Source organism: Pan troglodytes, chromosome 23, assembly GCF_028858775.2.
Source record: "Pan troglodytes isolate AG18354 chromosome 23, NHGRI_mPanTro3-v2.0_pri, whole genome shotgun sequence".
Taxonomy (NCBI): Eukaryota; Metazoa; Chordata; class Mammalia; order Primates; family Hominidae; genus Pan; species Pan troglodytes.
The window spans coordinates 33,013,925-33,029,215 of NC_086016.1; the positions used below are offsets into that span (position 1 = coordinate 33,013,925).

Here is a 15,291-nt window from a genome sequence, read left to right on the forward strand (position 1 = left end):
CCTCCCTGTAGGCCTGCCTCTTCAACCCCCCAGCCTAGTTCTCAAGACACCAGGCCTAAGGGCAGACTGGCCAGAGCCCTGCATGGGGGGGCATGACCTCTGACCTGTCCCCTGCCTCCAGGTGCCATCCACTTAGAATTCCAGGCCAGTGGGAATCACTACGTGTGGAGGAAGAGCACCTCAACTGTTCACAACATCATCGTGGGCAAGCTCTGGATTGACCAGGTCAGGGGCGCCCTTGGGGAGGGGGTGCATGGCCCGGGGGCTGGCTGCTGACCACTGCCCTCCTTCGCCAGTCAGGGGACATCGAGATTGTGAACCATAAGACCAATGACCGGTGCCAGCTGAAGTTCCTGCCCTACAGCTACTTCTCCAAAGAGGCAGCCCGGAAGGTAAGCAGGACCAGCCACCTCTAAGCACCCCAGGGGGCCCAGGGCAGAGTCTGCACCTACGCTGGTCCTGCCAATGTCCACAGGTGACAGGAGTGGTGACTGACAGCCAGGGCAAGGCCCATTACGTGCTGTCCGGCTCGTGGGATGAACAAATGGAGTGCTCCAAGGTCGTGCATAGCAGTCCCAGCAGCCCCAGCTCTGACGGGAAGCAGAAGACAGTGTACCAGACCCTGTCAGCCAAGCTGCTGTGGAAGAAGTACCCGCTGCCGTGAGTAGGGCTGGCAGGGGCCCCGCCACAGGCAAAGGAGAGGGAAGGAGGACAGTGGACAGAAAGCAACTGACAGGCACAGGAGGTCGGGAGGGTTCAGTCCACACATGGGCAGAGAACAGTATTATGCAGCCGACATCCCAGTGTGAAGGCAGACACCGAACAGTAAATAAATGTGAAACTATCAAACACTATGCACAGACTTTAAGCGAGGTGATAGGACAGAGCCCCTCCCTGTTCCTCCCTACAAGAAATAAAAAACATACTTGAAAATAACCACAGGAAATAGAAAACTATAAAATGGGCATAGGAAAGTCCAAAGAGAACAAATAGAAATTCGACAAAGGGAAAAAAAAATGACTGACATTGAGAACCCTGTGGAATGGTTTAGTAGCTAGAATCTATCACCTGAACACAGGTCAGAAGAAGTGACAGAACTGCATTTAAAGAGACAAAACCCAGAAAAGACAGGAAGCTACAGGGAGAAGACAGAGTGAGGTCCCTGGAGCAGGCTCCCTGGCCTCTCCTGGGAGCGAGTTTGAGTGCAGTCTCCCGTCAGACCTCCTGCAATGGAATCTGCATTTCTGTAAGCTTGCTCAGCAAGATTGAGAGCAGGGTTTGGCATTTCGGCGAGAGTCCCAAAAGGAAAGAGGGACTGTACCTGAAGATAAAAATAACAAAGAAATTCCTGCACCTAAATCTATGCAGTGAAACTAAATCAGAGAGAAACTATTAAGCAGCCAGATTTTAAAAAGACATCACTTTCCGAGGAGCTGTCCCCTTATCAACAGAAATGGGAGCTTGAAGACAGTCAAATGATATCTTCCGTGAGTTGAAAGATGCACTGCCAGCCTAGAATTATACACCCAGGGAGACCATCTTTAAAGAATGAAGGTGAAATCAAGGCATTTTCAGGCAAACAAAAAGCTTACTTTGGCACCAGCAGACCTGCACAAAAGGATATACCTCAGGCAGGAGGAAACCGACCCCAGAGGGAAGATCTGAGAATAATGGATACTGTGCACCTAAATTAAAGCTGAATAAACAAGAATAACGTGGAGTACAACATTTTAGAATGTGGCTGCACAGTAAGAAGAGGAATGAAGGGAGGGAAACTGCTCAAAGGCCCCCCCGCCATGCTGCCCTGGAAGAGGATCAAGATGCACATTCGCTTCTGAGTGTATGAAGTATGTTTATTGCGATTCCTAGGGTAACCACTAAAATAACCCATTTAGCTGGAATCCCAGAAGGAAAGAAGAAGAAGAAAAAAAACGAAGAGGGAGATATAATGAAGATAAATTTCCCAAAGTAAAAGCAAAGAGATGAAAGACCCTGTACTGAAAGGGCCTATAGCGTGCTAAAGACAAGAAATAAAGAAAAATATTCATCTAGATCATGCTATAGTCAAAATGAAGACCCAAGAAAAAATTCTAATAGCTTCCAGGGAGGAGCAAAAGATTTTAGTCAAGGGTAAAGAATTAGACATCAGATTTTTCAATAACCAACACTGGATTAATATTTTCTAAGTTACAAAATTAGAAAGTAGAATTTTCTATCTAGTCAAACTGGCATTCACATATGGGGCCATATCCTTAGGCATGCAGCCTTGGAAGTTTTGCCACACAAAAACCCACAATGAAAACAGTATTGGGCCTGGTGTGGTGGCTTACGCCTGTAATCCCAACACTTTGGGAGGCCGAGGCAAGCAGATCACTTGAGGTTAGGAGTTCAAGACTACCCTGGCCAACATGGTGAAACCCTGTCTCTACTAAAATACAAAAATTAGCCAGGCGTGGTGGCACGCACCTGTAATCCCAGCTACTCAGGAGGCTGAGGCATGAGAATCACTTGAACCTGGGAGGCAGAGGTTGCAGTGAGCCAAGATCGTGCCACTGCACTCTAGCCTGGGAGAAAAAAAAAAAAAAGAAAACAGTATTGGACACAGTACTTTAAAGGGGAGGATGGGGGGAGCAAGGATGTCACAATAGATGAATAAAGGGGTTTTGTTTGTTTTTTTGTTGTTGTTTGTTTTGAGATGGAGTCTCACTCTGTCACCCAGGCTAGAGTGCAGTGGCATGATCTTGGCTCACTGCAACCTCTGCCTCCCAGGTTCAAGTGATTCTCCTGTCTCAGTCTTCCGAGTAGCTGAGATTACAGGGGCATGCTACCATGCTCGCCTAATTTTTGTATTTTTAGTAAAGACGGGGTTTCACCATGTTGGCCAAGCTGGTCTTGAACTCCCGACCTCAAGTGATCAGCACACCTCGGCCTCCCAAAGTGCTAGGATTACAGGTGTGAGCCACCACACCCAGCCTAAAAGTTATTTTTTAAACAACTACTAGGATCAAAGAAAAAGAGAAAACATGCTCATAATAATGCAGATTTAAAAGTTTAGATAATCTTAGCATGATGGAATTTGAGGAGAAGGGGAAGGATCTGAGGGATGTGAAGAAATGCTAAGTTCTTATTGGAAGGAAGAAACATTTATAAGACTGTTAAAATAGTAAGAGAAAATTAAAAAGTAGCACAAACAAAAACTATAAATTAACATGATAGCAATAGGCCCAAGCATTATCAATGATTATAATAAATATAAATAGATGAAGCTCACCAGTTAAAAAGCAAACTACTGGCAAACTGGGATTTTTTTTTTTTTTTAAGAGACAGAGTCTCGCTCTGTTACCCAGGCTGGTATCCAGTGGCACGATCACAGCTCACTGCAGCCTCAAACACCCAGGTTCAAGTGATCCTCACCTCACACTCCTGAATAGCTAGAACTACAGGCATGCACCACCATGCCTGGCTAATTTTTAAAAATTTTTTATAGAGACAGGGTGTCACTATGTTGCTCTGTCTGATCTCAAACTCCTGGCCTCAAGTGATCCTCCAGCCTCAGCCTCTCAAAGTGCTGGGATTACAGGCACAAGCCACCATGCCCGGCCTAACTGGATGTGTTAAAATCCAGATACCCAGACCTTCTAAGAGGTTCCCAAAATATAAAGGTATATAAAAGTTGAAATTAAAAGACCATATCATGAAAATACTAACAAAAAGCTATAATAGCCATATTAATATCAGGTAAAATAGACTTTAGGACAAAAGCATTATTAAGGAAGGGAAAGTTGCTATAATAATAAAAGGTTGAGTTAATCAAAAAGATATAATAGTTTTAAACATTATGCATATAATTAAATTCCTCAAAAATATACAAAGCACATATTGATACTTAAGGAAGAAATTGATAAATCCATCACCACAGTGGGAAATTAGGAAGTTTCTGTACACCTCTTTCACTTGTTGATAGGTCAAATGGAAACAATAAACAATCCAGCAAGTATATGGAGATCCAAACAATATATGCTATTACCGACTCATGGATGCAACTCTGAGAACATATTTTTTCTCAAGTATACATGGAATGTATGCAAAAACTGATTGTGTAGTAAACCCTAATGGAAGCCTCACAGATTTACAGAGCGTAGCATACAGACCACAATCTATAAGACAATTAAGATAGAAGTTACAAACAAAATGACCAAAAAATCCCAAATATTTGGGAAAAAAATTTAAGTTGCTAAATAACTCATAGGCAAAATAAATTAGAATGAAAAAATGCAAAATATGTAGAACTGAATGATATAAAAGATATTTGGCCGGGATGGTGACTCAATGCCTGTAATCCCTGCACTTTGGGAGGCCGAAGGTAGGGGGGGAGGGCGGGGATCACCTGAGGTCAGGAGTTCGAGACCAGCCTGGCCAACATGGTGAAACCCTGTTTCTACTAAAAATACAAAAATTAGCCGAGCGTGGTGGCACGCACTTGTAATCCCAGCTACTTGGGAGGCTAAGAGAATCGCTTGAACCTGGAAGGCAGAGGTGGCAGTGAGCTGAGATCGTGCCACTGTACTCTAGGCTGGGTGACAGAGTGAGACTCCGTCTCAGGAAAAAAAAAAAAAGATATTTAAACTGGCTGGATGCAATAAAAGCAATGCTTCAAAGGAAATATATTGCCTTAAATCATTTAATGTTGAGGCTTTCTCCTTTGAGTTTCAATTCTAATATTAGAGAAAGTTCAACATAGAAATCCAAAGAAAGAAGAAAATATACTTTAAAAATAAGAGCAAGAGCAAGAGCAAAAGCCTGCGCAACATAGTGAGACCTCATCTCTACCAAAAAAAAAAAATTTTTTTTCTTAATTAGCCAGGCATGATGGTACATGCCTGTAGTCCCAGATACTCAGGAGGACTGAGGTGGAAGGATCACTTGAGCCCAGGAGGTCGAGGCTGCAGTGAGTTGTGAACACACCACTGCACTCCAGCCTGTGTGACAGAGCAAGACCCTGTCTCAAAAAATAATAATAATTTTGGCTAGACGTGGTGGTTCATGCCTATAATCTCCTGTATTATTCCATTTTCACACTGATATAAAGATACCACCAGAGATTGGGTAATTTATAAAGGAGAAAAAGGTTTAATTAACTCACAGTTCTGCCTGATTGGGGAAGCCTCAGGAAACTCAATCATGGCGTAAGGCGAAGGAGAAGCAAGTACCTTCTTCACAAGGCAGCAGGAAAAGAGCAGAGAGTAGGGGAAACAGCTGCTTACAAAACCATCAGATCTAGTGAGAACTCACTCACTATCACAAGAATAGCATGGGGGAAACCACCCCCATGGTCCAATCACCTCCCACCAGGTCCCTCCCCTGACATGTGGGGATTACAATTTGAGATGAGATTTGGGTAGGGACACAGCCAAACCCTATTATCCCAGCACTTTGGAAGGCTGAGATGGGAGGATTGTTTGAGTTGAAGAATTTGAGACCAGCCTGGGCAATATGGCAAGATACCATCTTTATATTAATAATAATAATAATAATAATAATAATAAAAGCAGAAGTCAATTAAAACAAAGCCAAAAGTTGATTCTTTGAGGCATAAAAAAACTGTCAAAATAGAAAACTACTGACAAGACTGATCAAGATAGAAATAAATATTAATGAAAAAGGTTTAATGTGACATATAAAGTATAAAGACATAATTAAAACTTAGATTGGAGGGACAAATTCTTAGAAAAATATAACAAGAACTAACTCGAGCTGGGCACAGTGGCTCATGCTTATAATCCCAGCACTTTGGAAAGCCAAGGCAGTTGGATTGCTTAAGCCCATGAGTTCAAGACCAACCTGGGCAACAGCAAGACCCTGTCTCTACAAAAAAAAAATTTTTTTTAATTAGCCATGTGTAGTCCCACCTGTAGTACACATGTGTAGTACACACCTATAGTCCCAGCTACTCAGGAGGCTGAGGCAGGAAGGTTACTTGAGCCCAGGAAGTCGAGGCTGCAGTGAGCCATGACTACTACTGCATACCAGCCTGGGTGACAAAGCAGACCCTATCTCAAAAAAAAAAAAAAAAAAAAGGAAAAAGAAAAAGAACTGACTCTAGAAGAAATTGAAAACATGAATAGTCCTATCATAAAGTAACTGAAGCAATAGTTTAAAAATTACTGTAAGGAAAACAGGAGGCCCAGATAATTTTACAGATGAATTCTCCCAATTTTTTCAGAAACATATTATTCCAATTTCATATAAAGTGTTCCAGATCATAGAAAAAGGAAATATTCACCTCTCCTATACTGTGAGGCCAGGATAACCCTCATACCAAATTAGGCTAAACTAGCAGTAGGAAAATAAAAGTTCTACCCTATTTCACTTATATTAATAAATATATAAGCAAAAATCTAAAACAAGATATCAGAAAATCCAATCCAACAGTGTATAAAAAAGATAGCATCCTATAATCAGGTTGAATTTATCCTGGGTATATAGAATGATTTTATATTAGAAAATCCATAGAGTAATCATATTAACAGATTTCAATAGATTCAGAAAAATCATTTTAGGTGCCTAGATACAAGATTAATATACAAAAGCCAGTTGCATTTCAGCAAACAACTAGAAAAATGCAATTTAAGATAAGACACCAAGGCCGGGCGCAGTGGCTCATGCCTGTAATCCCAGCACTTTGGGAAGCCAAGGCAGGCAGATCACCTGAGGTCGGGAGTTTGAGACCAGCCTGACCAACATGGAGAAACCCCATCTCTACTAAAAATACAAAATTAGGTGTGGCGGCGCATGCCTGTAATCCCAGCTATTTTGGAGGCTGAGGCAGGAGAATCACTTGAACCCAGGAGGCAAAGGTTGTGGTGAGCCAAGATCACGCCATTGCACTCCAGCCTGGGCAACAAGAGCGAAACTCCATCTCAAAAAAAAAAAAAAAATTAACGGCATATAACATCAAGGACCTTGTAATAAATCTTGTAATATAATCCAGACCTCTATAGAGAACATTATACAGCTTTAATAAGAGATACCAAAGAAGAGCTAAATAAATGGAGAAAGATATAATGTTCACGGATAGAAAGTATTGTAAAGATGTCATGATTTAAAAAGTCAGTAAATCAAACAAAACCCCAATAGGGACCTTCATGGAACTTGATATTAGAATTTTTTAATTTATATTGAGGAATAAAGGGCCAAGACATTTCTGAAGAAGACCAGAGAGGACTTACCCTACTAGATACCAGGATTTTTATTTTGAAACTCTAATGGAACAGATTAGTGAGCCCAGAAACAGACCCATGGATATATGTACCTCTGATATATGACAAAGGTGGCATATCAGATCTTGTGGGAAGATGGAATGGCTCACCAAATGAATCCCTATGGAAAAAGATGCACTTAATCCCTCCCTCACATTATAAAGAAAATCAAATAATGGCCTTACAATAATATTAAGTTTGACTTATTGTAAACAATGACTTAATAAGTTGAAAAGGATAAATATCTTTTAGACCCTACGGAAATATTAAGACACAAGCATTCATATATTTGACCATATTAAAATACTTTTGTTCATTGAGAACTTTTACTCACTAAAAGGCAATTTAAAGAAAGTGAAAAGACGATGCATAAACAAACTTGGAGAAGGTAATCATAATATCTACCTACACTTGACAGAGGATTATTATCAAGAATACAGAGTATTTTATCATAGTTAAAAATAAAAATTTTTAAAAGATCACATAAAGAACTTTTTTTTGAGATGGAGTCTCACTCTGTCGCCCAGCCTGGAGTGCAGTGATGTGATCTCGACTCATTGCAACCGCCGCCTCCCCGGTTCAAGCGATTCTCCTGCCTCAGCCTCCTGAGGAGCTGGGATTACAGGTGTGCGCCACCACACCCGACTAATTTTTGTATTTTTAGTAGAGATGGGGTTTTGCCATGTTGGCCAGGCTGGTCTCAAATTCCTGACCTCAGGTGATCTGCCTGCCTCTGCCTCCCAAAGTGCTGGGATTACAGGCAAAAGCCACCATGCCCAGCCCACATAAAGAACTTCTAATCAACAATTAATGTAAAAATAATGGGAAAATGTGCAAGAGTCATGAACAAGAATTTTGCAGAAAAAACATATATGGCCAGTCATCATATAAAAAAACATGTATGTTGAAGAAGCTGTAGAGCTACAATATCTCTGATACATTGCTGCTGGCAAAAGTTGTAAATTGGTACAACACTCGGGAAAACAGTTTGGCTTTCCACCAGGTGTGGTGACTCACGCCTGTAATCCCAGCACTTTGGGAGGCCAAGGCCAGTGGAACACCTGAGGTCAGGAGTTCGAGACCAGCCTGGCCAACCTGGTGAAACCCTGTCTCTACTAAAAATATAAAAATTAGCCAGGCGTGGTGGCACACACCTGTAATCCCAGCTACTCAGAAAGCTGAGGCAGGAAAAGTGCTTGAACCTGGGAAGTGGAGGATGCAGTGTCCGAGATGGTGCCACTGCACTCCAGCCTGGACAACGAGTGAAATTCTGTCCCCCCCACAAAAAAAGATGAACAATCACATAGTCATAACCCAGTAATTCTACTTGTAAAAATATACTCGAGAAATTCTTGCAAATGTACAACAGGACTTACGCATGAGACTATTCCAATAACAAAAACTTGGAAACAACGCAAATTTATTGAATGAATAACTGTGGTACATTCGCATGAAGGAATATATACAGTAGCTAAAACTAAACCCCAGTAATATGAAGCAACGTAGGTAAATCTTAGCAATATAATAAGAAAACAAAAAACAAACAAAAAAAAAACAGAGGGTCCCACGGCAGTACTGGTGGCCATGGTTCCCGTAGCCAGAAGGAGTCGCTCACAGAGCCCCCCACACAGCATATGTAGGGAATCTACCTTTTAATATGGTTCAGGGCGACATAGATGCTATCTTTAAGGATCTCAGCATAAGGAGTGTACGGGTAGTCAGAGACAAAGACACAGATAAATTTAAAGGATTCTGCTATATAGAATTCGATGAAGTGGATTCCCTTAAGAAAGCTTGACATACGATGGTGCACTGTTGGGCAATCAGTCACTTCATGTGGACACTGCAGAAGGCAGAAAACAAGATAAAGGTGGCTTTGGATTCAGAAAAGGTGTACCAGATGACGAAGCTTCAGGGATGACTTCTTAGGAGGCAGGGGAGGTAGTCACCCAGGTGACCGGGAAACAGGCCCCCGACTGGGCAGCCACTTCAGAGATGGTCCTCCCTTCCACCATCCAACATGGATTTCAAAGAACCGACAGAGGAGGGAAGAGCACAAAGACCACGACTCCAGCTTAAACCTCGTATGTTGTGACGCCCCTCAATCAAGTAGCTGATCCCAACTCTGCTATCTTCAGGGGTGCCAGACCCAGAGTGGAATTCGTTCACAAGGAGCAAGAATGAGCCTGCGGTTGGGAGGGAATGGAACATGGGGGGTTGGAGCAGGACCACAGCCTGGTGAGCCCCTGGGCCATGTTCCTGCAGCTTCCACTCCCACACCTGCCACTGGCCTCCCCACAGTGGAAACACAGCTTGTTGTGAGTGCATGCCAGCTGTCAACAAGTGGTTTTTAGTACATTCTGGGCTTTGCTGTATCTATCTAGTGCCTGTTTGTGCGTTTTTTTCTTTCTACCACTGCTTCCCCATTTTCCTTCTGTCCTTTTCCTCCCAGCTCGTTTTCCTAGCAGCACATGGGGTTCCCCAGAGGATCGGAGGTGGCCATGTGGGGGAGTCGTTTGGGCTGCGGTGCTGCATCATTTTTCTCCTTTGCTTTCTCTTTTTACTTTAGACATTGGCCCGACTCCAGGTGTTTCCTTTCACTTCCTCAGTGTTTCTCTTCTGACCTGCATGTTGAGTTCTGTATTGCGTTGGCTTCCAACAAAAACCAGAAGTCACTGACAGACTGAACTGCACCTTGTTGGTATTCAGCTGTGATGGACATAGAGAATTGGAGGCACCTTGTTTTCACAACTAGGATAAAAATAGGTGTTGATCCTTGCAGGGTCCTTTCCATTCCTATTGAGAGGGAGCCCTGGCTCCATGACCCCCTCCCAAAGTGGACTGTCCAAAGGGATAGGCTCACACGAGAAACAGCGAGAGCTGAAAGTGGAGACCGTGGAATAGCAGTAGGGAGTCCACGGAGAAGATACAGTGAATGTTCGTAGGCATTCACGTGTTTTTGTTACTGCTTTTTCGAGGCTGTGTCCCAATGAGTTCACTCCTTTCACCAGACATGGTCGAGGTTCCCCTCTCTGGCCAGCTGCAGTGAATGGCCAGCGGGTTTCTTTTCTCCTGAGCCAAGGCACTTTGAGGGTTGGGGGATAGTGCCGGCACTGCGCTTGGCTGACTGCAGCGCTGACACGGTGTTTCCCCAAATCCCTGTTGCCTGTGTGTTTGTGTTTATCTGTTCCTAGTACAGGCAACATAATGAGATACTGTGCTTCCCACCTCCCCTTCAATTCATAGCCAAAACGGGTCTAGAATCTGGCACTTTACTCATTTCCCTTGATAAATGAAATTGTACTGTGCAGAGCTGTCAGGAACCTTCAGATGATCATATAGGACTGTAGCTGTCTAGGTCTGAGGCTGCATCTTGGGGACACACTTGGTTGTTCCCATGTGCAGGGTTCAGCACTTACCTGGGAGTGGTAGTGGTTAGGCTTTTGAGCTTGAACGTCCGCGTGTGAACAGATGAAAAATCCTTTAGTACCCAAATCCCAGTCTTCCCTTTGGGGAGCAGTTGGGGGGTGGCTGGCAGCAAGGGCCTAGGAAAGAGACCCTTGCAGGGTGATGGCAGGGCGGCCTGGGGCGCCCAGTGTAGTGTGCTTAGTAATTGGTCACTAGCTGTCATCCTTGGCTTCTCCTACTGTGTCTTTGTTACAAGCCCTCAGCAATCCACAGAACTCACTCTCCTTCCTTCCACCTGTCAGCTTCTCTGCTTCTGAGATAAGAACCATTTCTGTAACACCAATACTTAAGAAAGACATGCATTATGTGGTGTAATCAAACCTGATGCTTTCAGATCATCTACTTACATCTTCAACATGGATAAGATAAAGAAACAAAACAAATGCATCTAAACTTCTGGGCAATCCAGTTGATTTTTAAATGTAAGAATGGAATTCCAAACACAACGCATTCAGCTATATGACAGAAAGTAAATCTATGGATATGGTATTTTGTGAAGGATCTTTTCAACAAAAGAAATGCCTACATAATTAAAATATATATATATACATTAGGAAAGATGGACTAACTACAACCCAAGTAGAGAAAGCATGAACAAGGCCTGCTGGACAGTTATACAACCTTGCACTCAACAACTGTTCTCTTCAATCACATGGAACGTGTGCAAAAACTGCCCATATACTGGGCCATAAAGCAAATTTCAAAGGACTGAAATTATGCCAAGTATATTGTCTGACTCCAAGGCAATTATACTAGAAAAAAATGACTAGAAAAATCCCCATATGGGCTGGGCACGGTAGCTGATGCCTGTAATCCCAACACTCTGGAAGGCCAAGATAGGCAGACCAATTGAGGTCAGGGGTTCAATACCAGCCTGGCCAACATGACAAAACCCCATCTCTACTAAAAATACAATAAAATTATCTGGGTGTGGGGGCATGCCCTGAAATCCCAGCTGCTCAGGAGGCTAAGGCGGGAGAGTTGCTTGAACCCAGGAGGCGGAGGTTGCAGTGAGCGGAGCATCAGGCCACTTCACTCCAGCCTGGGCCACAGAGCAAGACCCGTCTTTTTTTTTTTTTTTTTTTTTTTTTTTTTTTTTTTTTTTTTTTTTAGACGGAGCCTTGAACTGTCGCCCAGGCTGGAGTGCAGTGGCGTGATCTCGGCTCACCACAACCTCGGCCTCCTGGGGTTCAAGCAATTCTCCCGCCTCAGCCTCCTGAGTAGATTACCTGGGATTACAGGTGCCTGCCACCATGCCCAGCTAATTTTTAGTAGAAACGGGCTTTCACTATGTTGGCCAGGCTGGTCTCGAACTCCTGACCTCGTGATCCACCGGCCTCAGCCTCCCAAAGCGCTGGGATTACAGGCGTGAGCCACCGTGCCCAGCGGAGACCCTGTCTTAAAAAAGCCAGGCACTCCAGCCTGGGCAACAAGAGTGAAACTGTCTCAAAAAAGAAGAAGAAGAAAAAACATAATAGAAAAGAAGAAAAGCCGAGAAATACTAAGCTAGGCAATTTCCAGATAAGTAATGTGGCAAAACAGCGGCAGGTTGGCCATGTGAGCATGCGAGGTGTGGGGAGCAGAAGGCAGCTGTTTGCAGCCACTGGGTTCCGCCGGGTGGGCTCACTGGGGTGGGCCCAAGGCTAGAGGGAGTCCTGGACACGGGGAGCTGGAGGGTGAGGCGACCCGGGAGGGGAGACACCGCCAGGCAGGGGAGGGCGGCCGGGTAGGTGTGGTCCGGCTCACACCGCAGCCACCGCCACCGCCACCACCACCGCCACAGGGAGAACGCGGAGAACATGTACTACTTCTCAGAGCTGGCCCTGACCCTCAACGAGCACGAGGAGGGCGTAGCGCCAACCGACAGCCGCCTGCGGCCCGACCAGCGGCTGATGGAGAAGGGCCGTTGGGACGAGGCCAATACCGAGAAGCAGCGGCTGGAGGAGAAGCAGCGCCTGTCGCGGCGCCGGCGGCTGGAGGCCTGCGGGCCGGGCAGCAGCTGCAGCTCGGAGGAAGGTGAGGCCGGGCAGGAAGGGCGCCCCGGAGGGGAGGAAAGGGGTGCCCGGGTGGGGGTGCCGCAGGGACGGATTCCGGGGGAGCAGGCCACCAGCCCACCCACCAGCCCACTGTGCCTGCCCAGCAGAGAAGGAGGCGGATGCCTACACGCCACTGTGGTTTGAGAAGAGGCTGGACCCGCTGACCGGGGAGATGGCCTGTGTGTACAAGGGCGGCTACTGGGAGGCCAAGGAGAAGCAAGACTGGCATATGTGCCCCAACATCTTCTGAGCGCCACCCTTGCAGCAAATACAGGCGCCTGCACAGCCTGGCCCACCTGTTCATTAATGCACTCAATTTAGTACTGAATGGTCTTTCTCCCAGCCCATTCCCAGCCCTTCCTATTTCCTTTCCTATTTTTTTTTTTCTCCCCACACTTTCTTGGGACTCCCACCTTGGAAGGAGGAAGGGCTGACCTGGGTTCTCTCCAGCCCCCAGGTGCGCCGGGTCACCCGTGCCCCTTCATTATGGACCTGGGCCCTACTGGAACCCCTGCCCCAGTTACCACAATTCAGGCCGGCTGGCCCGGGCCATAGGCTGCGCAAATCACCAGCCCCCAACCCAGGGAGGAACTGGCCCCTCCTAGGGAGCCTCTTCGACTTTTTTAGAAAAATGATCTCCATTTCTTTCCAGCCATGATGTTTAGTAAATATTTTTAGTACCGCACTTAGCAGACAGCTTTCCAAGTGTGCTTTCTTGCCACAAAAGTGTCCTGGCAAGAGCCCCTTATTTTTAAGACATCAGGAAGCCAGACCCCTTTGAGTTGGGAGAATTTTGTAGCTCAACATATCAAGTCCTTGATGGTATCTGAGCTGCCCACACCCCCACCTGCCAGGGCCCCACAGAGCCCAAAACAGAAGGGGGCTGCCCCAGCCCAGCAGAGCATAGTTTCTGGAGCTCCCATCCACAGATGCAGGAGGGGGTACTGATGGTAACCCCCATGTGGATTTGAGGGCAGCAGTCCCTGGCCTCACCCTAGCCAGCCTGGGTGGCTCCCTAGCCCCAAGAGGCCAGGAAGGGCTGGAAGGCAGGGCCTGCAGGTGCTCCCCGCCCTGAGACCCAGGCCCCAAATCAGCAATAATGAACAAACCCTTGGCCCAGCCTGGGCTGGTGACCCGGGCACCAGAGACCTTGCATCCCTCCTCATCCTAGGAGGCCCCTAGGGGTGCCCCATCTCAGTGTCCCCTGAACTCTTTATTTGCCTAATTTATATATATATATGAGATATATAAATATATATAAAATAGCTATTTTGCTTAAATTTCTACAGTATGTAAAAGTGAAAAAATGATGAAGACGGGCGCACCTGTCTGAGTTTGGCCCTCATGTCAGCTGTGCCCTTCCCTCTCCTCATGCCCCCTTCCAGCGGCTTCTGACAACCATGGGGGGCTGGACCACCATGGCCACTGACCCAGCCCCTCAGAATCCCACACTCCAATCCTTTCCATTTCAGTTTAGTCCTAAAAGTTCATCACAGGGTCTTTCTTTCTACTCCAGGACTGGTTTTGTTTTTATATATATAAAAAAAAAAGTGAAAACACCAATGTGTGAAATGCCTTACGATGCCCACTGGAGAGGCGGGGCGGGGTGGGGCAGGACGGCCCCACTGGGGCTCCCACAGAGCTGTGGAATGTACCTCTCCCCAACACTGTTTTGTTAGCGAGCACCTTTTGACCAGTAATAAAAAACTTTGGCTTTGGAGTTTTCCACTGCCCTGTCCCTCAGTCTCTCTGTGTCTGGGTGGAGGGGACTAATGTAGAAGGACAGGTGACAGCCTACAAGGTGGCATGGGGGTAGAGCATGGGGTGAAACAGCAGGGGGGTCAGGGGAACAGAGGAGGTAGGAGACCCAGGAAACTGCCCAAAGGGCTGGGGAGAGGGTCGCAGCTCTGCCAAAGGCTGCCCTGATGCTGTGGCCACAGGGCTGGCCTGGACCTAGCTCTGCTCTTTGGAAGGGCAGTGCTTTAGCTAGGTGGAGACCACCAGCAGCCCCCTCCCGTGTTTTAGTTCCTGGAGCTGTCTAGTGGGAGGCCTCCAGGGGGAAGGCCGGTCCTGGTGAGTTCCATATCACTTGACAGCAGCAGCCTGGGCTGCACTTCCAGGTGAGGGATGGGTAGAGCAGGGCACCCCAGGGGCATCAGGGCCAGCGCTCTCACCATCTGCCTCCACACCCCAGCCCTGTGGGATCTGGGGCTGGCCCTGCATAGCTCCTTCCCTGGCTAGGCTTCCCCATCTGTGGAGAGGTGGCCGCTGGCGGGGGGTCCCGGCTGAGGAGCTGGTGGGGCAGGTCTCACTGGAATAGAGGTGAGGCGGAACCTCAGGATTCACCTGACCCAGAGGGCAAGGGAGGGGACAAAGGCCAGTCTACTGAGGCAAAGAGAGGGCTCTGAAGAGCTTGAACAGAAATTGACATCAGGGCAATGTTTTAGAAAGACCACTCTGACCAGCAGGACACAAGATCAACCTACACTCAGTGGTCTCACATACACCAGCCATCACGGAGTAGAAAA

General features: G+C 46.2%; 1 protein-coding gene, 1 long non-coding RNA gene and 1 pseudogene across 12 annotated transcripts in view; 2 read left to right on the plus strand and 1 right to left on the minus strand.

Moving 5' to 3' along the window:
- Positions 1-15,291, plus strand: part of OSBP2 (oxysterol binding protein 2) — a 295,322-nt gene that overhangs the window by 256,316 nt on the left and 23,715 nt on the right. For 4 of the 11 annotated variants that reach the window (XM_016938976.2, XM_016938975.3, XM_054675829.2 and 1 more), the window contains 5 exons: positions 122-225; positions 297-392; positions 476-660; positions 12,511-12,743; positions 12,871-14,491. In XM_016938976.2, the coding sequence (XP_016794465.2) occupies positions 122-225; positions 297-392; positions 476-660; positions 12,511-12,743; positions 12,871-13,013 (761 nt within the window). In that variant the 3' untranslated portion in view covers positions 13,014-14,491. Of the gene's footprint in view, positions 1-121; positions 226-296; positions 393-475; positions 661-11,840; positions 14,492-15,291 lie in introns of those variants that run through there. The other 7 variants (XM_054675830.2, XM_054675824.2, XM_054675828.2 and 4 more) reach the window with 4 other exon arrangements.
- The window catches only part of LOC134809721 (uncharacterized), a 32,718-nt gene that overhangs the window by 3,734 nt on the left and 13,693 nt on the right, over positions 1-15,291 (minus strand). The window lies entirely within an intron of this gene.
- Positions 3,070-9,533, plus strand: LOC134809751 (eukaryotic translation initiation factor 4H-like; annotated as a pseudogene).